This window comes from Crocodylus siamensis, chromosome 2, assembly GCF_052110815.1.
Source record: "Crocodylus siamensis isolate JL-2025a chromosome 2, ASM5211081v1, whole genome shotgun sequence".
NCBI lineage: Eukaryota > Metazoa > Chordata > Crocodylia > Crocodylidae > Crocodylus > Crocodylus siamensis.
Window position 1 is genome coordinate 111,238,789 of NC_143396.1, and position 24,923 is coordinate 111,263,711.

A 24,923-nucleotide genomic window follows, 5' to 3' on the forward strand; every position below is an offset into this window, starting at 1 on the left:
GAAAGGGACTGTCTTGGTGATGCAAGAAAAATGGGTCCTCTTGAGGAAATTTGGTTAGATTTGATCATATTGGGTGGAGAAAAAGACACTTAAACTATAATTCTCACTTCTGAGACAGACTATCTAGTCAGGTAACTGGGCCTATCAAGTCTATTTTAAGTAATTGGGCATACTTGATACAGCTATGTCTGACAGAGGGCCATTTTTACTTAACAGCTGCCAGTGAAGCAGTTGAAAATGAAAGGTGAGTTTATTTCCATAGAATCATAGAAAGTGAGGGTTGGAAGGGACCTCAGGAGGTCATCTAGTCCAGCTCCCTGCTCAAAGCAGGACCTTCCCCAAGTAGATCATCCCAGCAAAAAAAGTCTATAAGTCCCAGTTATCTCTAGTCCAGTGAATGCTTGGACAATCCTGTCAAAATCTTAAAGCATCAGTTAAATAAGGTATCAAAGTCAGATGAACTCTGTTCTGTACTTAGCACTGCTAAATTTTGGATAGGAACCACTAAAGCGTAGGTTGTCACCTGCTAACCTTTTGTTTAATGGAACAAAACCAAAAATGTCTGCACCTTTAGAAATCAGTTTTAAAGTCAGTGGGGACTTGTAGATCTGAAAGAGATAGATAAAGAAAAGCAAAACACTGTCTATAATTCGGATTATCATCTCAGACAGATGCATTTCAGTGGACTAGGCAACTTCTCCATATGGAGGCACTAAATTTGCTGTTTTGTCAAAGGAGGTCTCAGACAGTCAACAATCATAGAAGGCTGAGACAACTAGGCATAGAACATGGCACAGCTGCAGCTAAGAGATATATTGCTTTCTCACATGAATGGTGCTGATGTCTCAGGAGAGATGCACAGGTCCATACGACAACACTGGCATGCCAGAGTCTGACTGAACATTACAGACCACCAATCCTCAACAGATTGCTTAGAAGAATTTAAAACTCTGTGTTATGCTAATGTTGTTCAATTGCTGTTGTTGTCTTTGACTAAGAAGGGAAGATGTGGAGAACTGAACCTCTAAGAGGCCCTGAAATAAGCCAGTTGGAACAAGTCGTGCTGTGTAGAAGCTCACGCTTGCCTGCATTGATCAGTCGGATTCAGGCACATGGAATGAAGCAGGACTATTTCAAATTCTCATGCTCTGAGCTTTGTCAAAATGAAACTTGAGCCATATTTCAAGCCAAAATATAGTCTTTGATGGAATGTGTCCACAAATGTATTTTCATAGTGTCAGTCCTCCACCAGGCAAAAATTAGTTGCTTCAGTGGATTTGCGTTAAGTTTGGGGGCTCTCTTCCTCCCAAAGCTGGAAGCAGAACTCAGGGAATGTGAACTTGAACAAATTAAAACCAGGTTCACCTGAATCTCTGGGAAATGAAACAAGTTAAGAAATGTTGTGATTTAGCTGGCTGTGCCTGGCTCTTATTTACCACTGCATGGGTTTTTATGTCAGTCTAAGCAGTACAGCACTGATTACAACATTTAACTGACCTTTGGGTTAGTAAAAGGTCAGCAATTCTCCCTCAGAGTGATTGAAATGTATCATTTATTGGCCTTCCGTTTTCCCAGTTTTGAAGTGATGGCTGTGCAGCTGCTCTTTAATAATGTATGTAAACAGCATATATGTTGACCTACTTATTGACAGCTTGACTGCCTTAAGAAGACAGATTTTCAGAAAAATACTCTGTTCCTACTGCTAACCTAAACAATATTTTTGTTTTAAAAAGTCTTCCTGGCTACTGCATATCGCTAAGTAGAGGCTCCTAAGGGAAGAACTACAGGTTTCCCCCTAAACAGCTGATATACAGGACTCTGTTCTTACAGCTTTTACACGCTTGTGTAAAAATAGGAAAAACATAGAATTTCACTCAAAAATAGGTAAAAGCTTTGGTTCTAGTCTCTGACAGAGCACACTCAGAAGGATCAAAAGAATAAGGTGCTTCTGGCATAGTAACTTGAATCTTTCTGAAAGCTTTGAAAGTCCTGGGATCCCTTTACTAACTAGGCATGCAATATATACTTTAAAAGTTAACAGATACACAATATACAAAAGTGTCATGAAGCCTTTTCTTTTCAGCTCTGGCCAAGTCACTTCCATCGAATACTGCATAGGAACCTGATGTTACGTTCTGTATTTCTATCATTTAGAAATAAGAACAATTAAAATTGAGCTTTCAGAGAAATGGTCTGTCACTGGCAAATCTAGCACGAAGGATTTCTGAATGCTTTCTGTGTGCTTTTGTTGCTGCTCTTAGATGAGAATTTTCTGCCAGTTTTCATGCAGAAGCAGAAGATACTTAAAAGTGGCCAATGGTTTTGATTATAGGTCATAAACTTAGTACTGATAAATACAGAGATGTAGCAGGTGATTCTGTTGATTGAGATCATTGATTGACACTGAACTTGTTGGACAAGTGTAACAATGAAGTACAAGAATGAAAGACTATGGAAAAACTATCTGAAAGTCTAACTGAATGGTCAGCTTGAATGGCTAGAGTCTCTTCTGTGTTCCAGTGAAAATGCAAAAGATTATTTTCCAGTGAAATTCAGTTTGAAATCAACCTGTTTTATGGCAATTATGGGCTTTGGCATTAGAACATAGCATGTGAACTTTAGAAAAATTGGATGAGTGAGTATATTCAATCTTCCTAAATGGGAAACACATGAAATGATTTGTATAAAGTAAAAAACAGCAGGGATTTGAAATCATCCCCCACCCACCCAAATAACCCTAAACCTCTCCTATAAATCTTTGTTATTAGTGTGATATTCACATTTGATTGTGATGATAATTTGGTGAGAACAATAGGAAAATAATCTGCCAAAAGAGACTCCAAATCTGCTGGAATTTTTTTAAAAGTCACATATAAAACAATCTCTACCTCCAGGCTTATACATTATGAAGCTTGAATACAAACCTAAAACCAATAACTATTGGTAACATTCACATGATTTTTTCACTTGGTTGGCTGCATGGTTAGTTCATAGGTATATATAGTACTTTGTAACACTGCAACTCGGAAGCAATGTTTCTAATGCCCAATCAAGTGGGATATGATACTTATCAGAATGGTTAACACAAAATGGTGTAGGGCTGGATTAAGAAAGGGATAGAGGATAATATGATGCCATTGTGTAAACAGTTGATATACTTATAACATTAATCCTATTTTAAGTTTGGGTATTCTGTCAAAAATAGCTGTGTCAAAAATTGAGAGGTTCCAGAGTAAAGTAATAAAAGTAATTAGAGATAGGGACATTTTTCTACAGGTCTGAGTCAAAGCCACCTGAAGTGCACAAGTTCTTTCCATTGATTTCATCAGGCTTTGGATTAGGTTCATAAGAAAAGGAATAGAGTAAAGAATAGAGAGAAGAATAGAGTAGAGACTGATAAAAATGACACGATAGAGGTGAATAAAATAATAAATAGCATTGAGCATAGGATCAATCAGATGCTCTTGTTTAGTCAGAACTCAGATTAGAAGAACAAGGGGTAACCTGGTGAATTTAAGATAACCAAAATAAAATAGATAAAGCTTTATTTTGTGCAAAGCAATATACATTTTGAGTGTCACAGGCTGTTGAAATAAATGGGCCAAATCTCTGCTGAAGAAAATGCATGCAGCTGCATTTCAGTGGAATCTTCTGACTTTACACCAGAAGAGAATTTGGTTCTTTGAAAAGAGAAGTAGGATTGGGAAAATGATTATAACTTTCTCTAGCTGAATGTCATCCGCACCTCCACAAGGTCAGTGTACGAGGGTAGTCTTCCCCTTTAAGGATTTGAGAACACCAGGGAGAAACCAGCACTGTTTCTGAGCCAGGCTGGCTGGCAGGTGTGATGGATCATGATGATTCATGTGTGGTTCCAGCAAGAGCTGCCAGAAAGCAAGCTGTGAAGGCATAGTTTGGTTGTTGAAGGGAACTAGGATAGTATAAGGCTTAGGGTTTGCCCTCATCCTGGGTCAAGAAGGAGCTTGGGAGTTACTGGCTTTGGGGACTGAAGTTCTTAGCTGCCCAAGGATGAAACTGGCTGAGAAACCTGTGACCAGAATCGCAGTAGCTGACTGCTGCCACCCAGCCTTGTGAATGTAAGCCCAATTTATAGTAAGTTAGAAATGTCTAAGTGATACCCAAATGCACGTGCTGGGACCAGTAGTGTAACTGGGAAGAGGAACTGAAGCACCGCCTCTGGGTGCATGTTCCAAGGGAATAAAAATAGCAGCCACTGCTGCGTGTGCCACCACCACCCAGTTATGCCTCTGGTTAGGACATAAATCATCCTTTTGTTATTTAGGATTAGGCAGACTTTTCCTAGAGAGAAATGTCAGTACCTTATTGTCCATTATAGGTTTATCTATGCTTCAGTCCAAAAGCTTCTCTGGGCATAGGTCCACCCTATAAACTAAATGCCTGGTTATTTATCCAGAGTGCCAGCTTCTGGGGTTTTGTTATCAATACCTGGCTTAGGTAGTTTAAAGTCAGCTCAAGTGTGTCTATATGCATTGTAATTATGCCTTCAGATTTTAGTGTGGACATCACTAATAGATATTGTCCTGGTGCTAAAAGAGAACAGAATACTGCTTCTATTGCAAGATGTACAATACAAACTCTAATCATATATCTTTTAAAATATTTATTGTTCTTTCTTGGTGGAAGAAATCCCTTTATTTTTGGCCTTTTTTGCCTGATGCATTGATGTTAGTGTTATGTTCTTTTTTTGACTGGCCTTGGTTTGATCCGTGACCGCTTTAAAATACCATAGGAAAATATCAGAGAGGTAAGATAACTTACTGTCATAACCTTAAATAAATGTTGAACTTCAATTTATTGCCCCCTTAAACTCAGAGACGTATGAATGATTGTCTTAATTTCTCTCAAAACAAAACAAACTACGCCAAAATCAAAAGGCCCTTTAAAGTATTTTACTAGTCTGTGAACTAAACAACATAGAATAGGCAAAAACCCAAAGTAGTTTTTTGGAGTTTTTCTCTTCTTCTGCTTAGACTCTTGAATGGATAGCCTGCCTAACTGGAGACTCATTGACTGTTTACCTGGATTTCTTTCAGAATGACCAATCCACTGCAATTCCAAGTTCTTGTCTCTATTTGACCTTAATTAAACTATAACAGTTTCCACCAGCTGAGGATCTGCTCTTTGTTCTTTTTCAGTCTGGCTTATTTTGGCACGCAGAAAATCTCATCTTGGACTGAGCCAAGTGCAATTCAATGAATATTCTTCCACGAGGGAGCGTTTGATATGAATATATTGTTGATGCTGAAGATTGTGATCACTTCACACAATTGCATCGAATAATGAGTTTGAATCCAAAAAAATAGCCAGGGTTAAATTTGTTTAAATGATTTGCTAATAATTTGACCAACCTTACCATTTACCTGCCACTTTGACTTGGTAACACCTTGGGCATCACTACAGTCACTGGCAAAAATATCAGAAATGAACAAACATGGAGACTTTTTTAACCCTTTGGAATACCTGTTTTTGCAGCACATCAATAACACCAACACTCTGCAGCTTAACGCTGCATATTGAAGAGGTCAATTTATTAATGTCATCATACTGTAAATACTTTAAATAATATCTGATCTGGATAAAATAAGTCAGTGAGTTCAGCCACTTGAATAAGTTATGCAATTAAGCAACTGGCAATTCCTTCCAAGTTTTGTTTTTTAATCTTCATGACACTTAAGTTTCCTGGGGATTCAGAGGTTGCCGGGTTTTTTTTTTCTTTTTCTGGAACAAAAACATCTGAAGATGTGAAATAGTGGAAATTTACAGAGGATTAGTTCCTGAAAAGTTGGCATCTTGGTCTTTTAACACTAACTATTTATACTTTTTTTGCATCACAATTGCAATTTGACACATTGGTATTTTTTTTAACTTTGTTTTGACTTACTGTCAAATGCTAAAAACATCAGCGAACGGTGCCCACCTTTTTTTTTTTTAAATATAAAGCTAGATTTGTTTGCAGTTTCTCTAATCTGTTGTTAATAAACTTGAAAGAACACAGTCCTGTCTAATAAACACATCAAACTAATGGGGACCAAAGCTGTTCAGAAGAGTGTTTGTTGTTTGGTGTTTAGATTTCAGTCAAAATTAATCAACAATGGATGGGGCCTGCTGTATTTATTAGCCACACAAATCCCTGTGATTCAATGCCAGGTCCCTTTGACTCATTCCAGTGTATGCTGGCAGGGGTACAGGACTGATAAATACTTACATCCTTGTGACAGAAAAAGAAAGGGGGGAAAATACAGCCGAGAAAACAGACCACACGATTGGCATGAATTCCCTGAGAGCCATTTTGATTCTCTCTCTATACAGCCAGCCTGTGAATGGGAAGTAATTGATTCAGGAACAGTAGAAGCTTTTTTCTTTGTGAAACCTTCAGCTTTGCAGATGGCTAGCCTGCATAATCCAGTGTGTTTTTGTTCTCTCTTCCCCTTCAGGCTACTCCCTCCCCCAGCCCCTACTGTCATTCCCTCACATTTTATTTATTTTAAAGGGGCTTGGCTCGAGTGGCGAGGACTACTGCAGACGTGTTCCTTCATGGGCATCATTGGCAATCTGTTTGCAGCGTTCTGCAAAATCCTCATCGAAAATCAGTACAGGGAAAATGACTTGAAAGCCTACTGTGGTAATTATAGAACTGTAGTCTGGATTAAGGGAAGGGAGTAAAAACTGGATACAGGCACCACAAATGTCTCCCTCAAATTAAATGAATCCCCCCCACCCCCAAGCTCTGTGACTGCAGCGCCTCATTAAAATGAGTCACGTGAGGTAGTTTGGGAAATCCTGAAGATACTGGGTTAATTACTTAATGTAATTTGCCTTGATGCAAAAATGTGAAGGTAAGGCTTTCTGGGGTTTTTTTTTTTTGGGCTGATTATTGCTTCATATAAAAAAATTATAGACCTTAACTTATGGTGGCCATCATAGAGGACATTGAGGTCCTCTGTGATACGAAACCCGATGTTGAGGTCCTCTGTGATATGAAACCCAATGTTCCTCTATTGATATGAAACCCAATGTTTTTATGAAACGTTTTTTGAAGAGAAAAATAGAGAACATAGTTTCATAATTCGTAGGGTGGGAAGGGACCTGAGCAGATCATCAAGTCCGACCCCCTGCTATGGCAGGAAAGAGTATTGGGGTCAAACGACCCCAGCAAGGTGTTCGTCTAACCTCCTCTTAAAGACCCCCGGGGTAGCAGCCAGCACCACTTCACTTGGAAGTTGGTTCCAGACCCTAGCCGCCCTGACAGTGAAGTAGTGTATCCTGATGTCTTATCTGTGAGTTTGTAATCGTTATTTCTAGTCACTCCTGGCAGTGCTTGGGGGAACAGGGACTCCCCCAATGCCTGCTGGTCCCCTCTGACTAGTTTGTAACAGGCCACTAGATCCCCCCTCAGCCTTCTCTTGTGGAAGTTGAACAGGTTCAGGTCCCATAGCCTCTCCTCATAGGGCCTGCCCTGCTGTCCCCTGATCATGCAAGTGGCCTCCTCTGGACCCTCTCCATGTTGTCCACTTCCCTCTTGAAGTGCGGCTTCAACTGGATGCAGTACTCCAGCTGCGGCCTGACCGGTGCCGCATAGAGGGGGAGTATCACCTCCTTGGACCTGCTCGAGATGCATCTGTGGATGCATGACAAGGTGCGGTTGGCTAGGAACCTACATGAGTGGTCAGACCTGGCTGACTGCTCTCCCTAGCAGATGTCTGGAAAATTCAGGTCACCCATGATGACCATGTCCTTTGACTTAACTACTTCCGTGAGCTGACTAAAGAATTCCTGGTCTAGCTCTTCCCCGTGGTTGGGTGGTCTGTAGTAGACTCCCACTGTTAAGTCTCTTTCTCCTCAACTACCTTGTATTCTAACCCAGAGCACTTCAGTGTGCCCCTTCTCTGACTCTGTGCTACTTGATGAAGATGTGTATTCCTCCTTAATGTAGAGCGCCACACCCCCGTCTTTCCTCCCTGTCCTGTCCCTCCTGTACAGCCTATAGCCCTTGATATTCACTGCCCAGTCATGTGTTGGGTCCCACCACGTTTCAGTGATTCCCCACTATGTCTGGGTTGGTGTCAGCTAGCAGGAGGGTAAGTTCTTCCTGCTTGTTTCCCATACTACGAGCATTTGTGTAGAGGCATTTGAGGCCTTCTGTGGATGTGTGCACTGGCCCCCTAATCTCAGCATTGCCCTGGCCCCTGTTGCTTACCTGTGTATATATTCCACTCGTTGGTCTAGGCTGGGCTGTATTTGTAGGTGCTGCTTGGTTTAGCGGTCCAAGGCTTCTTCCTCCCTTGTTGTCCCCTTCCCCGATGAGCCTAGTTTAAAGCCCACCAGAGGAGATCTGCCAGGGCATAACATAAAGCCATCCAGTTTCATATCAATTGAGGACAACCTGACTGTCCTCTTTGATGGCCACCCTACTTTAACCGCTACGTCCAGGAAGTAAAAATGGGCCAATATGAACAGGAATCTATCAAATCACTTTTAATATTTGCTTAGTGGCAAAGTCTGTTTGGTAACAAGTTACAACAAGCTGTTCATCCATTACTGGAATTTCAAAAATGTTATCTCTTAGACTAGCAGTTGCATTTGGTACTGATAGCCAAACCAGGCAACATAAGCCCAGAATCTGCTGCAGATACTAGTACTTGAAATGACTCACACTATCGCTACACAGTTAAACTCAATACTATTTTTTCAATAGAAAAATAGTTCATTAAGGTTTTGGATGTATTCTCTATGGAGAAGATGACTTACATTATAAAGGACTGTTACAAAGTTACCTGAACAAGGCTTTCATTTATTAGCTATACAGAAAGAAATGCTGATGCAGATAAACCTATTGGGCCAGAAACCCAGCTAGTGTAAACTGACTTAGTCCCATTCACATCAGTGTGAATCACCACTAACTTCAAAGTTTATTCCCAGTTGAGGATCTGGCCAACTTGTTAATTTTATCCCACATAAAGTGCACTGAACTTGTGTACACATGATCTTGCAGTCCTTATTTAAGCAACACTGAGGAAGGCCTGCAGAATGAGACATACCTTTGTTTTTACTGTGGGCTGCAACTTGCAAGAAGAAAAAGCTCGCTGAAAATCAGGATGAATGTTTTTGATACACATTAGTTCTGTAGCAGTTTTAGCTTTTTAGGTAAAATATCCCATCCTATGTTTGGAATCTAACTATAGATTTATTTTATTTACAGATGATTCATGTCCTGGTGTCTTTGGGAACAAACAACCAGAGAGTAAAAGGTAGGAGAAGCAGGAACAATGGAGAGAAGTTCCAAGTAGGTAGGAAGAAAAAGATTCTTTTTCTTTAATAAATATAAAAGAGCAGAAGCACCATAAAGATGATAGAGAGGAAGTGGCAGATAGTAAATGTCCACTTTGGCAAAAAAAACCCGCTTGATAAATATCAGGCAGGAGATAGGAGCTGAGATAGGAATGATTTATTGCATAGTTTATGCTGAAATTCATCAGTTCAGGTTGGGTATGAAAAACAAACTATATTTTAACATGAGTGATAGCACTACTTTGTATCCAGTCCCTAATCTTCATGTCATCAATATCAGTTATCTTAAATCAAACCTTCCAGTCTTTGCATACTTTTGAGATAGAAACAATCTTTGGGCCTCACCTGCAAGAGTAGGTTTTGCATGACATAGACTAACCTTTCCAGAGGCCTGTATTCACTAGGGGCTGAAAATATTCTTTCTGATCAGTTTTATGTAAGTGTGTAAACTGCTTTGCTTCAGTAGAGTTACCCCTGCATAAGCATGAACAAAGTCAGACCCATGTAATTTAACTAAAACATACTCATCCATTGATGCTCAATGAGTCTAATCCAGAACGATGCTGAGCATCTGTAATTTCCATTGACTTCACTGAGGCTAACATGTCCATCACCTCTAAGAATTGGCACATTAATGACAAGCAAAGGTGACCTCCTCTGAGAAAGAAATAAGGATGGGATGTCATTTCCTTTTTTTTGTATGATCTTATTATGAAAACCATTAAAGAGAAAGGCAACGTGGCCTGTCATCTTGTCCCATGGGAGTTGATCCTCCCATAGAATTTGGTGGAAAGACTACTATTGACTTTGCTAGGAGTAGCAACAAGCCTATTTACTCTGAATATAGACTACCCCTCTATAACAGATAAAAGATGCTATTTGGATTTGCAAACTTTATAACTAACCTACAATGCAAGGCTGCACTCTCTTCTTTCTCTAAATATTTTTCATGTATGTGTAGAAATTGGTTATATGTAGTAGGCAAAGGCATCTACTGGTAATTAGTGGATGTCTCAATCCCACTACAGGTGGGGCAGGATCCCCTGGAGTATCTCAGCCTTAAAGTCTAGGACAACAGTAGAAATTTTCAGGAGAAATTCTGTAACACAGTGAGAAATGTCCACAACAGCCCCATATTGATATATATGATTGTGACAAAAACTGGCAGGTACAAGGAAATTTAAAACAAAGCTTGACAATGTTATATCAACTAGGAGGCATAGAAAGGGCCAAATTCCACTCTCTTATACTTTTGTAAGTTTTTAGATATGGACTAAAGATTCTTGAAAACCTTAGAGCTTTCTTTTCCCTGGTCACTGAAACTATGACACATAATGATTTTAGGTTTCTGTAGTGACTGGAACTCCAATAAACACGAAAAATGTTTGATAGATTTTATAGGGTTTGTGCAGCCAGTGTAGTGTAATCTCTTTGTTCCCCATAGCAGTGCAGCTATTTCTAGGATGAAACACAGCAACTACTTTAGAGTAGAGGTGTAACGATGCATCTGGGTACGCTACCACACATTGGGGCAGCAGTGATTTATGGCTGCCACCATGCCATAAGTATGATTTGTGCAGGTGCTGTGGCCACTGCAGCAGGAAGTGAAGAGTCCTGGGCCTGAATTTTTCCTCTCCCAGGGCAAATCTTGCAGGTGGAAGCAAGTAGGAAACAATGGTTCCGCTATTGAACTGTTCTGAGGAGTCTGGTGAGACTTTGCAGTCCTGCTCAAAAAATAAGGGAAGGCTGTACTGCAGAATTCCCAGATCCTAAGGCCCACAGGTGTTTGAACAGAGGTCTTGCACCTCTACACCAGCTCTGTGCCCTCCATTGCCAACTGTTGGGTGGCAAAGCCCTGTAAGAGCTGCATAGGCAAGTAGATTTCACATGCAGTTCCTCTTAAAACCTACTGTGAGGAAGATTCTTATTTGGACTTTGTGGCTAGGGACAGAAGTTACACAAACCAGTTTAAATGATCAGAAACTGGTTTAAAATTGTAATGGAACAGAAGTTCTGTGAACATAAACCAGTTTCAAAATGGCTGGAACTGGTTTAAGGTAAACCTGGTTGAATGTGGCATCAGACTTAACTGATTTGGGTCAAACTGGTTTATAAAACTTCTGTCCCAGACCCTTCCTTGGTTTAAGTTAAATCAGAGTCCTCCGGGATCTCAGCATGCTTTCCAGCTCTGGGCTGGGCTGTCTGCTCCAGCAGAGAAGTGTTGGGGGTGGGGGTGGGCCAGGGGCCATGGGTCGGGCGTTAAATCTCCCCTCCCCTAAATACAGAGCTGCCCTACTCTGCTAAACTTACTGAAAGTTACTGCTGGCTTTGACTGTGAACTACAAATCCCAGAAGCACCTAGAAGCAGGATAAGGAAGCGATGAGCAATCTTGCTGAGTCCTGCTGTTGTGATTCTGGACTGCAAATCCCAGAGGTCTTGGGGACAGCAGGAAGAGGAAGTGAGCATACAGGCCATGCTGGCTATGTGCCAGAGAGCTGTGCTGTAGTGCTCCCCAGCTTCTGGCCTGAGCCAATGCAGCCATGTGGCTGTATTTCCTAAATCAAAAGTGAGTGTCTGTTCAGCTGTTTCTCAGTTCAATCTCTCCAGTTTAGACTAATCTACAAAGACTGAATCAATTCAGCTTCAGGCTTTCTGACTGTCTGTACTTGGCCTGTGGGAGAGCTGATGTATGTAATTCTAGCCCCCCTTCCTTAAGTAAGCCTCAGTGACTCCAGGTTGGAGTTCTAGGGGTGCTGAAGAAGGCAGGTGGCTCTCTTCTTACACAAAGAAAGAGTAGGTTGCTCTTGGTCTTATTCAAATCTGATATATGCTTTTGCATCTAGCTCAATTTAAGCCTTTAACTGGTGGAATAAAATCTGGCTGTAAATGACAATGTCAGCATTTCCATTAATAGGAAGGTATTTTAAATAACTTCTCACCTTCATTTTTCCATTTGCCTGTTTATCATGGGAAGAGATGAGAGGATTCAACCATGTGTTCTGTGCTGCTGACAACTTAAATATTTTACAATTATTTGAGGGCTTCTGCACTAAGAATTATTGACTTTTTAATACCGGACTTTTTTTTTCATTTGTGAAAAGATTTTGGTGTAAAATAGCAGGTCAAGGTTTCATTCTAGTAACTGGATTGTTCTGATTGTGTGGGGGAAACAAGTGAGTAGAGAGACCAAATAAATCATAATGAAGTGTTATTTTTTTTAAGTATTCTCTTTTTTCATTTGCTACCTTTAAGCTGGTCTTTCCATGAAAAATAATGTTTTTCAGCGTATATCTCTGATAAAATTCCTTCTGGGGGTGATACCTGGAAAAAAGTAATTGTTTCAACCTAGAAAATGTAAATATAAAGTGATTGTTCTGAAAAGAGAAAACCCCGTGGTTTTTAAAAACTCCCACAATTAAAATAAAGATCTTTCAAAACCCTTTTCTCCTATTTTTATGAAGAGACTTGCTTCCCACACAGACACTGATGCTGTCTGTAGAGAGGGCTAGTGGGTGGGATTATTCAGAGTAATAGCTCAATTCCTAGGTCACTTGTAGAGGTGGGTAATGAGAGGTAGTGTGCTTTTGTATCTTTGCAGTTTTCTAGTTTGGTGCCTGTCATTGTCTCCACTTTTCCTGTTGCTTCTGCTGTCTTTCTCATATGTTGCTGTATTATGAGACCTGAGAGAATGATATATGGTAAAATTATTTATTCAGCATAGTGAAAGCCTATCTCCCTGAATGGTCCTCAGGCAATTCAAAACTCTTGAATGCATTTCCTGCTCAAAACAATTCAGCAGATAATCTTGGTGAAGAATTCTTGGTATATATGTTACTCAGAGTTGCACATTAAAATAATTGTATTCACAAGCTGAAATTTCATCTGATCTTGATAAGTTAGGCTAACATTTTCCATGTATAACTGCCAAAACATTGCTACTCTGAAACTTATAGCTCTACTCCATATAGTAGTATTTCTGTTTCCTGGTCAGCAGAGTATAATTATGCATAGAATCAAGGTTCCATTGTTAATGTTTATGAGTTCAGTTTTGGCTAATATAAACTGATAGCTGATAAAAAAAAGATTGCTGTTACTACTACAATTCCTATCAATAGATTTTTTGCTATAATATTAATGGAAAATGCTTGCGTAGAGAGCACAAGTTCAAACTAAGGGAATTTTTTTCTCTTTGAGCAATCTTCTCCACCCACTTTTTGTGGAGGTCCAGAAAAAAAGCTACTTACAATGTTACCACATATGTAGTGTTGGCAAGGATTATCCTTGTGGAGTGGCTGTCATTAGGAGTGCTATGATACCTATATGTTCATAGAAACTGTGCTTTTAAGGTTGCACATATAGGGAGTGTCTATGAGAGATGTTTACTCTGTAGTAGACTAATTAGCCTCACAGTAAATGTCTCAGTGTCTCCACATATGCACCTGTTAAATTGGAGTAAACTAATTTACTCCACAGCAGATCAGTACTTGTAAATACAAGTATTGTCTTGCTGCAGAGTAAAAAACAACACAGCAGTGCATATGTAGATGCTGCCTTGGCTGGCTGGGGCACAAGGGTGCTTCAGTGCAGGGACTAGCTGCTGGCTAGCCCCACACTGAAGCACCCTTGTGCCCCAGCCAACCCCTCCACTGCACATTGAGCTGGGCTGGAGCAGCCCTAGGCTGGCCCCTGACACCTGCTAGCTGGGGGCACTCTTACCCGGCTCAACATGCTGCGATTCCCAGATGCACATTGAAATGTAAATAAGTGTTGGAGTTTATTGCTTCACATTAATTGCATGTGCAGGTTCATCCACAGAGTTCAATTAGAAGAGTATTTTTATTTTTCAAACAAACGTAAGTTTTGAAGTTGCAAATTCAAACTACGCAGCCATTTTCAAATATAATATAGTGTTGAGGCTCCTAATAAAACTGGCAGTTTCTTTGTACCACTTTATTACTTGACTGTCTTTGGCATCTTCTGCAGTTTTACCCTGCAGGCTAAAATTCCCTTAGCTGAGCTCTGATGAGCTAAATCTCATGGGCCTCTATAAACAGATCTGTATGGGCATTGGAAGCTGCCTGCCTTCACTGATGCTATGTTTTCAAACATATAACTGCTGCTCAGCATGCCTTATATTCCTGGCACTCTGTTGCAAGTTACCTTAGCTACATTTTTTGTACCAAAAAAACCTTCACCGTAGGCAGAGACCAAGAGTGAAATCCTGATCTCCTTTAAGTTAATGAGGATTTTGCTACTTCCTTCAATGGCGCCAAGATTTCACTCACGTTTGTAACTCCAGTGAAAAAAGAAATAAGAAAATAAAATGGAAGACAGAACTGCAGAGACAGAAATCCCTACGGCAACATAACGTGTGGCAATACAAATGGCAGGTGAGATAAGTTTTCCCCACTAAACCACAGACAAATCTGATGGTAAGACTTGACTGGCTTTTTAAATTTTTATTCAAATAACTTACCAACTGTTTTGAATTGACAGACCATTCAGAGAACTGAGGAAATTTCACTGACATTAAAAACAGTCTGAATAATCCATCCTATTCTTTTCAACATCTTCATTAATGATATGGACATTGGTATCAGAAACAAACTGGCCAAGTTTGCCAATGACACCAAACTTTGGGGTAAAGCGTCCACACCTGAGGACAGAATGGTGATCCACGCTGACCTTGACAGGCTTGGAAAATGGGTGGACAAAAATCTGATGGCCTTCAACACTGAAAAATGCAAGGTATTCCACCTTGGGAACAAAAATCTGCAGCATGCTTATAGTCTTGGCAGTGCTACACTTGCTAGCATCATGGTTGAAAGGGACTTGGGGGTCATGATTGACCACAAGATGAATATAAGTCACCAATTTGATGTTGCAGCCAGCAAAGCAGGCAAAATGCTGGCTTGCATCCATAGATGTCTCTCTAGGAAATCCCAGGATGCCATCCTCTTGCTGTACTTGGCCTTGGTGAGGCCGCACCTGGAGTACTGCATCCAATTCTGGGATCCATAATTTAAAAAGGATGTGGAGAAGCTTGAGAGAGTCCAGAGAAGAGACATGTGCATGATCAGAGGGCAGGAGAACAGGCCTTACGATGAGAGGCTGAGAACCATGGGACTCTTCAGCCTGGAAAAGCTCAGGCTCAGGGAGGACCTGGTGGCTGCCTTTAAGTATATAAGAGGTGCACATCAGGATCTGGGGGCGCCCCAAGGGATGACAAGGTCAAACGGTCACAAACTCTTCCAAGACTGTTTCAGGCTGGACATAAGGAAGAACTTCTTTACTGTCTGAGACCCCAAGGTCTGGAACAGACTGCCACCAGAGGGTGCAAGTGCCTACTCTGGACTCCTTTAAGAGTCAGCTGAGTGTTTATCTTGCTGGGATCCTTTGACCTCAGCTGACTTCCTGCCCCTGGGGCAGGGGGCTGGGCTTGATGATCTTCCAAGGTCTCTTCCAGCCCTAATGTCTATGAAGTCTAAGAACCATGAAGACTATTTAGAAAAACTTCAATGGGACAGTTTTTTCTAGTGGAAAATTCAGTCCCAGTGAAACTAAAACAGTTCCTGAAGTCATGTCTTCACCAAAATTCCATTTTGCAGAAAATAGGCAGCAGTTTTGAAATTTCCCTTCCTGACATTGTTCAGGAGTGGGAATTATATTTTTCCTTTCAGAAGGTTTTTTGTTTTGAATTCTTTAATTATATATTGGTGTGAAAGCACAAATGAAAATTTTGATTGAAACCAGTTATTTTTCCAGAATTCTCTTCAATAAACAATTATGATATGTAGGGGTTTAATTTCAAATTAATCATTTAGTGGAGTGTGACAGGCTAGCTGGCAGTGACCTAGCCCAGGGGTTTTGAAAAGGTAAAAGATGATTGAAGGGCTTGGGGTTCCCTTTCCTCACCAATCAGGTCCCAGAGACTCACCCTCCATGTCCCCTGATTGCCCCTTGGGTCATCTGGAGCGGGATAAAAGGGGCAGCGCAGCTGACTCAGAGGAGACCAGCGAGGGACCACGAGGAAGGAGCTTCAAAGAGCTGGCAAACAGCTGGGCCAGCAGGGCAGAAGCAGTTGCCCCAGAAGAACCTGAAGGAGTGGGACCTGCAGGCAGCAGTGGGACCCTCAGCAGTGCGGCCGGCAGGAGAGGCTCCCTGCTGGGCCCCAGGATCCCTGAGGAGAGGCTACAGCCAGCAGGAGAGGCTCCTCCTGCTCCAGCGAGGATCTAAGAGGTTCCCAGCTCTGCTCCCAGCTCCTCCAGTCAGAGGCCAGGCAGCTTGACATGACGCTGGGGCTCTGGGAAGGTCAAGACCCTTAGCATGCTGGAGTAGTGCCACCAGTGGTGGCTGTGTGGCAGCATTCCTGCCTACCATGTGGGAGATCTGGGCTCAAGTCCTAGCTGGAGTGAGTGAGCTAACAAGAAGCAAATCTTCTTGCAGTGGAAAGGGGCCATTGTGTTTTCCCCCCTCCAGGTACCTAGGCCCTATATTTCCTTGTCATTTTGTATTTTGTGCCTTTTTATATTTCACCAACCCGTATTGTTTGTTCTTCTGTTTGTGTTTTATATTTTGTTAACTCTGTCTTTTGTCAATGATTGTAAGTGTCTAACCTTTGTTGAATCCTGCCCCCTTGGGGCACTGTAGTGTCCACTATACCCTCTGATTTATGCCTGTTATGTTCCCACTATTGTTCCCTCATGAAAAGGTATATGGTTAAGTCCCCATTGGTGGTCTGGCTCTGCTCTATAGGGGGAGGAGAGTCCCTACACCTCCCACAGCGCTTGTGCACCTGCTTTGATCCCTTCAAATGAAGAGGGGGCACCGTTTGGAGTACTGCCCGGGTTACAGGAGCAAGGACTGAAAACCAGGTGCCTGTCTAACACCCCCCTTCCCTCCCAGTGAGCTAAAAGGTCTTTCTCCTACTGAACATTTTAAAAATTCATATGAAGGGGAGCAGGTTGAATAGGATGGGTTGATTCCCGCCCCCCCCCCCCCCCCGAATATCCTCTGGTTAAGTGCTTTGGATAATCACAGAGGTGGATATAAATCTAACAAAGAAATAACCCCTCCCCCAAATGTGTACAGTTCTACCTTTACTTGGCTCTCTTTTCCCCTCTCATTTCCTTATTTAGTTTCAGTGAAGAGCCATCTTTTCTCTGGAAGGAGTAAGAGAGCTGTCTAAGGAAAAAAAAATCACCACCAAAGCTGGCCAAATTCCTTAAGGGCTTTGTGCCAATGGAGTTGCACCCACATGTGCCAGTAGCAAAGTTGGACCACTCTTTCTAGGTTTGGAAACTGTGGGCAATACTGCATACAGCACTATGCTAGTTCTATATGTTGCATTTTAAGAAGGAATTTGCGAGTCTGAGTCCACTTAGCCATATTCATGCAGACATACTATGGCAAATGTGTACTCTTATACTGTTAGAGCAACGTAGTAAATATCTTTATAGGTACATTCTGCATGAGATGTTTTCAATAGCTACCTTAACTATAGTTCCAAGAAGGCAAAGAAACAAACGGACGGAGAGGCAGTGAAATAGGTTACTCTTTCAAGGACAGTGATCCACAGAATAGTTAAGCATACTAGGCACTGTTTAGTTCTGTTCCTGGTTCTTTCACTAACTAGATATAGAACCGTGAGCTCATTGTTTAAGCTCATACTTTGCCTTCTGCAGAATGGCAATTCCTTTGTGACAGAGAAACAGTAAAGATTACATATAAAGCACAATTTCTCTGATCCTGCAAGGTGCTGTGAGTACTTCCGAGAGATGCTAAGCAAGCTCCACTCCATTTAAGAGTTCAAGGCATTTACAACCTTACGGGGTTGAGTTTTATAAAAGTACTAAGTCTGCTTACAGTTAAAGAACTGGCACACAGCAATGTAACTTCGAAGTTATGAAATATTGTGTAGGAAAGTCATTGCTTTTGTTTAATAACATCAGGACATGAGGTATTCAGAATAATTTTTAAAAAATTACTCAAAGTCTTCTGTGTCTTCTGAAACCGTGTGCTATCCCAGACTTCTAACATGATCCCAAGGTACAACATTCTCTGCACTATTGATAGTCCTTTGGGTTTTACATCAGCTATAGTAAAGGTGGGAAAGAACCCCTGTGGGATCAAGAATTGGATCCCATCAGGCATTATTGCTGGTGCAGGGGAAGCCCAGGATCACAATGTTGGGCTCTCCCTACACCAACAAGTTGCAACCTCCTGTGGTAGGGAACCCTTGAACCTGAGGGGCTTCCAGCCATGGGGATTAACCATGTGCTCCTGCATTCTTTCCTCCCTTTAATATATATTATCTTAGGTAAGTAATAAAGGATGTTTGCTTGAATATGCATGCATTAAAATGTTATTTATTCATATCTGTTCTCTAAGCATCTTTGACACAGATATTAAAATTAACATCCCAACATTATTGAAGTGCAGATATCCAGTTTTATTTAATTAACTGCCAGCAAACCTGGCAATTTAAATCTCAGAAATGAAATGATAATCCTTGGATTCCCTATTAGTAATATGGATCTCAGGAAGGCGATACTCTTTAGAGCAGCAGAAAAATATAACTTTGAAAATATGCCAGCACGAACACAAAACCTATTTGCTAGCCTTTTAGTTTGTTCCTGATCACCAGTTATCATAATAATCATGTTTTATTTGACTGTCACAATAATTATTCATTTAGGGCCTGAGGAATCATAGAATATTGCAAGGTTAAAATTAAAAGCAGGAGTAGAAACTGGGACTTTGGGGTTCTTTTTCTGTTTTTGTCAACGCATGATTATGAAACCTAGTCACTTATCTTTTTGGTCTGCATCCATGCAGGTTAGTAAGTACCTGATCAGGTCTTTATGGATGCAACTCTAATATTTAAACTGAGATCCTTAAAACACCTGCTCAACAGCCACTGAAAATAGAGGCACCTGGAGATCTTGAGCACCTAACAGTATGTACAGTCATTTGCCACACAGATGTATAGCAGGAGGCATGACTGTGGGATCAAGAACTGGATCCCATCATGCATTATTACTGGTGCAGGGGAAGCCCAGGATCCCAATCTTGGGGTCCCCCTATACAAGCAAGTTGCAACCTCCTGCAGCGGGGCACCCTAGAACCTGAGGGGGCTTCCCGTCATGGGGATGCATCATGAGCTCCTGCATCAGGGAGCCCTATGAGCTGATCTGGCCTGCCAGAGACAGGGGCACTCCAGGCATCTAAATTAGTTAGATTTGATCTAAATGTAATCTAAGGTTCTGCCATCTAAATCTTGACACTAATGTACTGTTTAGAGCCCTACACCCAGTAGGATTTTCAGCCTATTTCTATACTTATTCCACCAACTTCTTGTAGATATTTTTGGAATGTGCTACTTAGCTGAGCTGAAAGCACACATCCAATAATTGAGATTTCCAAGGGAATATTGTTACAGGTGAAACAGGAATTGGAAGAAGTTGGCAGGGAAGTTGAGCAGAAGGTAGTGGCAAAATATCTTGGCTAGAGTATGCGAATGTTAGGGGTGTGCGAAGTGGGCCCTATTTGATTCAGATTTTGCCTGAATCAGAGACAGCAATTTGATTAATTGATTTGGATCACTGTCCATGATTCAAGTCGGCTGAATCCGAATCTGAAGATTTGATGCTGATTCAGAGAATCAGTGATTTGGACATAGACACAGCTTTAAAAGTTTTTTCTACATAACTTGAGGTACCAGGCACGGCTTGTAAATGCTGTGATGCTGGAGCACATGGAGCATCCCATAGGAGCGTGGGGGTGTGTGTGTGTTGGGGGGGGGGGGGGGGCTCTACATGCTTGGCAGTGAAACCAGAAATGACTGGAAGTACTTCTGGTCCCACCAGGGAGTGCACAAGGGACCCCCTGCACCTTCCCTTGGCTTGGCAATTGGCCACAGGGGGACCACAGGTGCCCCCCCAGACCCAGGAGGCACCAAGAGGCTGGGAGGATGCAGGCCCCCCCCCAGCATGCTCCCTGGTGGACCCAGAAGTGGATCAGAAGTGCTTCTAGAAGTGGATTGCCCCAGCGTCCCAATGTGCATGTAGAAAAAACATTTTAAGCTGTCTCTATGTCTGAATCTCCAAATCTTTCTGAATCTGTCTGAATTGATTCTATTTTTTTTTTTTTTAAATTTTTTGGGCCGGAAGGAACACTGGGGGATCATTGAGTCCAGCCCCCTGCCCCAGTAGGGATCATAGGATCCCAGCAAGATAAGCATCCAAATGTGTCTTGAAGTCGTTCAAAATGGGTGCTTGAACCACCTCTGGTTCCAAACCTTGGGGGCTCGGACAGTGAAGAAGTTCTTTCTTAAGTCTAGCCTGAATTGGTCACAGTGAAATTTGTGACCATTTGATCTTGTCATCCCTCGGGGGGCTCTGGTGAACAGTTGTTCCCCCAGATCCTGATGAGCACCCCTTATAAACTTATAGGTGGCCACCAGATCACCCCTGAGCCTGTGCTTTTCCAGGCTGAATAACCCCATTGCTCTCAGCTTCTCATCATAAGGTCTGTTTTCCTGACCTCTGATCATGCATGTGGCTCTCCCCTGCACCCTCTCAAGCTTCTCCACATCCTTTTTGAACTGTGGAGTCCAAAACTGTATGCAGTACTCTAGCTGTGGCGTCACCAAGGCTGAGTACAGTGGGAGAATGATGTCCCGGGATCTGCTTGAGAAGCATCTATAGATGCAAGTCAGCGTTTTGCTCACTTTACTAGCCGCAGCATCACACTGAAGGCTCATGTTCATCTTGTGGTCAACCATAACCCCCAAGTCCCTTTCATCTGTGGTACTAGCCAGCGTGGCACTACCCAACCTTATAAGCATGGTTTTTCATCCCAAGGTGGAGAACCTTGCACTTTTTGGTATTGAACACCATCAGGTTCACATCCTCCCATTTCATGAGTCTGTCCAGATCCACCTGGATCACCGTCCTATCCTCTGGTGTGGATGCTTTACCTCAGAGTTTGGTGTTGTCGGTGAACTTGGCCAGTCCGCTTCTGACACCAATGTCCACATTATTGATGAAGATGTTAAACAGTATAGGCCCTAAGACAGAGACTTGTGGGACCCCACTGGTCACAGTGCACCAAGATGATTGGCTCCCATCGACCACTGCCCTCTGGGTCCTACCACAGAGCTAGTTCCCCAGCCAGCAGATTGTGGTGATGTCAAGGCCGCAATTAGCCACTTTCGCCAAGAGGTGATTGTGGGATACCAGATCAAAGGCTTTTTTAAAGTCAAGGTATACAACGTCAATTTCTTATCCCTTGTCCAGGTGATAAGTCACCTGGTCATAAAAGGAAATGAAATTGGTCAAGCAGGACCTACCCGCAACAAAACCATGTTAGGTATCCCTCAGGATATTGCCTTGAGTTAGTCTGTTAAGGATGGCCTCCTTGATAATCTTTTCCAAGACCTTCCCCAGGATAGAGGTTAGGCTGATAGGCCTGTAGTTTGCCAGATCTACTTTCCTCCCTTTCTTGAAGATAGGCATAACATTGGCTCTCTTCCAATCCTCGGACACTTTGGACACTTCAGTGCACCAAGAGCTCTCAAAGATCCATTCCAGGGGCTGAGCTATGATGCTCGCCAGCTCCCTGAGGACCCTTGGGTGTAACCCATCAGGGCCGGCTGACTTGACAGTATCCAGCCTCTTGAGGTGTTCCTTCATGAGGTCAGCTTTGATGGAGAGCAAGGAATCTCCCTCGCCCTGGCCTCCCTGACCCATAGTGGGCAGGGCCATCCCATGAAACTGGTGAAAAACTGATGTAAAGTACCCATTTAGCAAGTTTGCTTTTTCCTGGGCATCAGTTGTCCCATCTGGTTTAGCAGGGGTCCAATGTTACCTTTGCTTTTCCTCCAGCTCTCCACATATCTAAAAAAGGACTTTTTATTTTCCTTGATATTTGTAGCTAGCTGGAGTTCCATCACAGCCTTGGCTTTCCTGATTGTCTCTCTGCAGGTCCGGACTAAAGCAGAGTATTCTTCCTTGGTGGCGGTTCCAGTCCTCCATCCTTTGTAGGTCTTCCTTTTAAGATGCAGGAGGCCTGCCAGTTCCCTAGAGAGCCAAGGGGGCTGTGTGCCCTTTTGCTGCCTTTCCTCTGAGACGGGATGGACTTTGCTTGCGCATCCAGGATTGCTCCCTTGAGGAGCAACCTTTGTCCTGAACTCCCCTCTCCATTGGGTTGTGGCCTTTTAGGGCCTCTCTGACAAGCCTCCTTAGCTTGTCAAAGTCAGCTTTCCTGAAGTCGAGGACTTCTGTATTACTGACTGACTTGCCAGCTTTACAGCAGATGGTGAAGGTGATCAGTTCATGATCACTGTCACCCAACTCCCCTTTGATTGTTAGGTTGCTAATTAGGTCATCCCTGGTTGCCAGTATGAGATCAAGCAGTGCTTTATCTCTTGTCAGCCCGTGGACTTCCTGCATCAGATAGAGTTCATCCACACGTGACAGAAAGCTTTGTGACCGCTTGGATTTGGCTGAGCGCTCCTCCCACGAGATGTCTGGGTAGTTAAAGTCTCGCATGACAACCATACACCAGGATTGTGCGGCTTCAGCCAATTCCCTGGTGAACTCCTGGTCAAGGTCTTGACTTTGGGTAGGGTGTCTGTAGTAGACCCCCCACCATAGTATCCCCTGCATCATGTTCCCCACAGATTTTAACCCAGAGGGTCTCAGTCATCCACCATGGGTGCCAATGTCAGCTTGCAGGGACGTGTAGCTTTCCTTGACATAGGTACGCCCCTGCTCCTTTTGTCCACTCGATCCCTCCTGTACAGGGTATAGCCGTCTATACCCATGGTCCAGTCATGGGTGGAGTCCCACCAGGTCTCCATTATCCCAATGACATCGTAGTTATTTGCATTTAGCAGGAGAACAAGTTCCTCCTGTTTATTCCCCAGGCTCCTGGCATTTGTGTATAGACACGCAAGTGTCCCCATTGCCTTGCCTACATTTTGTTCCAGGGCTGGGATCCCTTATGTATCTTGGCCTGCTGGCTTTGCAAGGAACACTCAGTGGGCCAGCAGTGGCAGTAGTCCCCCCATCCCCCGGTGGGCTTAGTTTAAAGCCCGGTGGAGCAGGTCAGCCAGTCTAGCTGAGAAGAGCCTCCTCCCCAGTGGAGAGAGGTGGATGCCATCCCTTCCCAACAGCTCGCTGCCTCTCTCTCCAAAGAGCAGACTGTGGTCATGGAAGCCAAAGCCTTCTCAATGACACCAGTGCTGCAGTCTTTGGTTGACTACCTGAATCCTCCTCGCCCTCCTCAGCCCATAGCCCGAGACTGGGAGGATCAAAGACAACACCACCTGTGCCCTTTAGCCCTGCACCCAAATCCCTGTATCGCCTCATGACCCGGCTAGGAGCGCTCCAAGCCGTGTCATTGGATGAGGAGCATGGGATAGTGGTCTGTGGACTGGAGGAGTTTAGGGATCTTCTCCGCAATGTCATGGATGTGGGCCCCCGGGAAGCAGCATACTTCCTGGGCTAAGGGGTTAGGATGGCAGATTACCCCCTCAGTAGCCCTCCGGATGGAGTCTCCCACGACAAACACTTTACGCTTGGTCTTGGGGAGAGTGGGGACGGTAGCTACAGTGTCCTCTGTGTTGCCTGTGGGAGCTGGCAAGTTGGCACACTCTGCTGGGGCTGCAAGAGGCTCGTACCTGTTGCAAAGCTCCAGCGGGGCAAGGGCCTTGGTGTGGTGGGCCCTGGGGCCCTTGACCACCTTGGTCCAACCCCATGGCTGGACAGAAGGGAGGTCCCCGGGTCCTCCCTTGTCCTGGAGGGAGACCCTCTGCCTCCCAGGGGAGAAGGGCCTTGCAGTAGGAGTCTATCTCCTGCTCACAGTCCCTGATGGCATGCAGTCTCTGGACTGTGGCCTGGAGCTCTACCAGCTGGCGCACCAGAGACCCCAGTAGGGAGCAAACCCCACACGGGGAGGTGGCCATGCTCCTGGGCCCCAGAGTCTGAAAAAGGGACAGGCAGCCCCTGCAGCCGTGAGCCAAAGGCTCTGTCTGCGTGAAGCCTGGAACCATGGGCTCCATCTGGGTGGCTGTCTCTGAGGTGCCCCAGGGGGGCCGCAGAGCCCATCTGTGCCCATCCGTGTCATGCCTCTAGTAGGCTGGCTACAGCTGGGACTGCTTACTCTGGGGGGTGCACAGTCAGGGCCTCGGGCCCTCCCGCTCGCCCTCCTGTGCGAACTCTTGCACTAACTCGCATGCTGGGCCCAGCAGCATGCCTGTTTGTGCAGCCTGTTCACGAGGCTCCAGTCACATGGCTCCCTGGGGGGCTGGGCGAAGTAGGAGCTGGGGGGTGTGTCCCTCCTTGGCCCACTTAGCCCCCTCCCAGCTGGCTAGGTCTCCCCCTCCATGGGTCCCTGCTTACCTGCCAGCAGGCCAGGGCTCAGCAGGGGTCCTGGGGTCGCTGCTGGGGTCCCTGGGCTCACAGGGGTGCAGCGGGCACACACCCATGCGTCTCACACCGGAGCCAGGACTCTAATGGGGCTTATGCCATTGCCGGGACCTTTTTAAACTGTGCGCGTGTGCAGAAGGGCCAGCCGGCGCCTCAGT

General features: G+C 43.7%; 1 protein-coding gene across 7 annotated transcripts in view; it reads left to right on the forward strand.

Annotated features, from left to right (window-relative positions):
- The window catches only part of LOC149870629 (uncharacterized), a 281,125-nt gene that overhangs the window by 134,384 nt on the left and 121,818 nt on the right, over positions 1-24,923 (forward strand). For 6 of the 7 annotated variants that reach the window (XR_016440474.1, XR_016440473.1, XR_016440472.1 and 3 more), the window contains one exon: positions 9,242-9,290. The exons of the other annotated variant lie outside the window; for it this stretch is intronic. Coding sequence is in view for 1 of the 6 variants with exons in the window: in XM_090034731.1 (XP_089890857.1) it covers positions 9,242-9,290 (49 nt within the window). In the remaining 5 variants the exon portion in view is untranslated. The remainder of the gene's footprint in view (positions 1-9,241; positions 9,291-24,923) is intronic. 7 annotated transcript variants of the gene reach the window in all.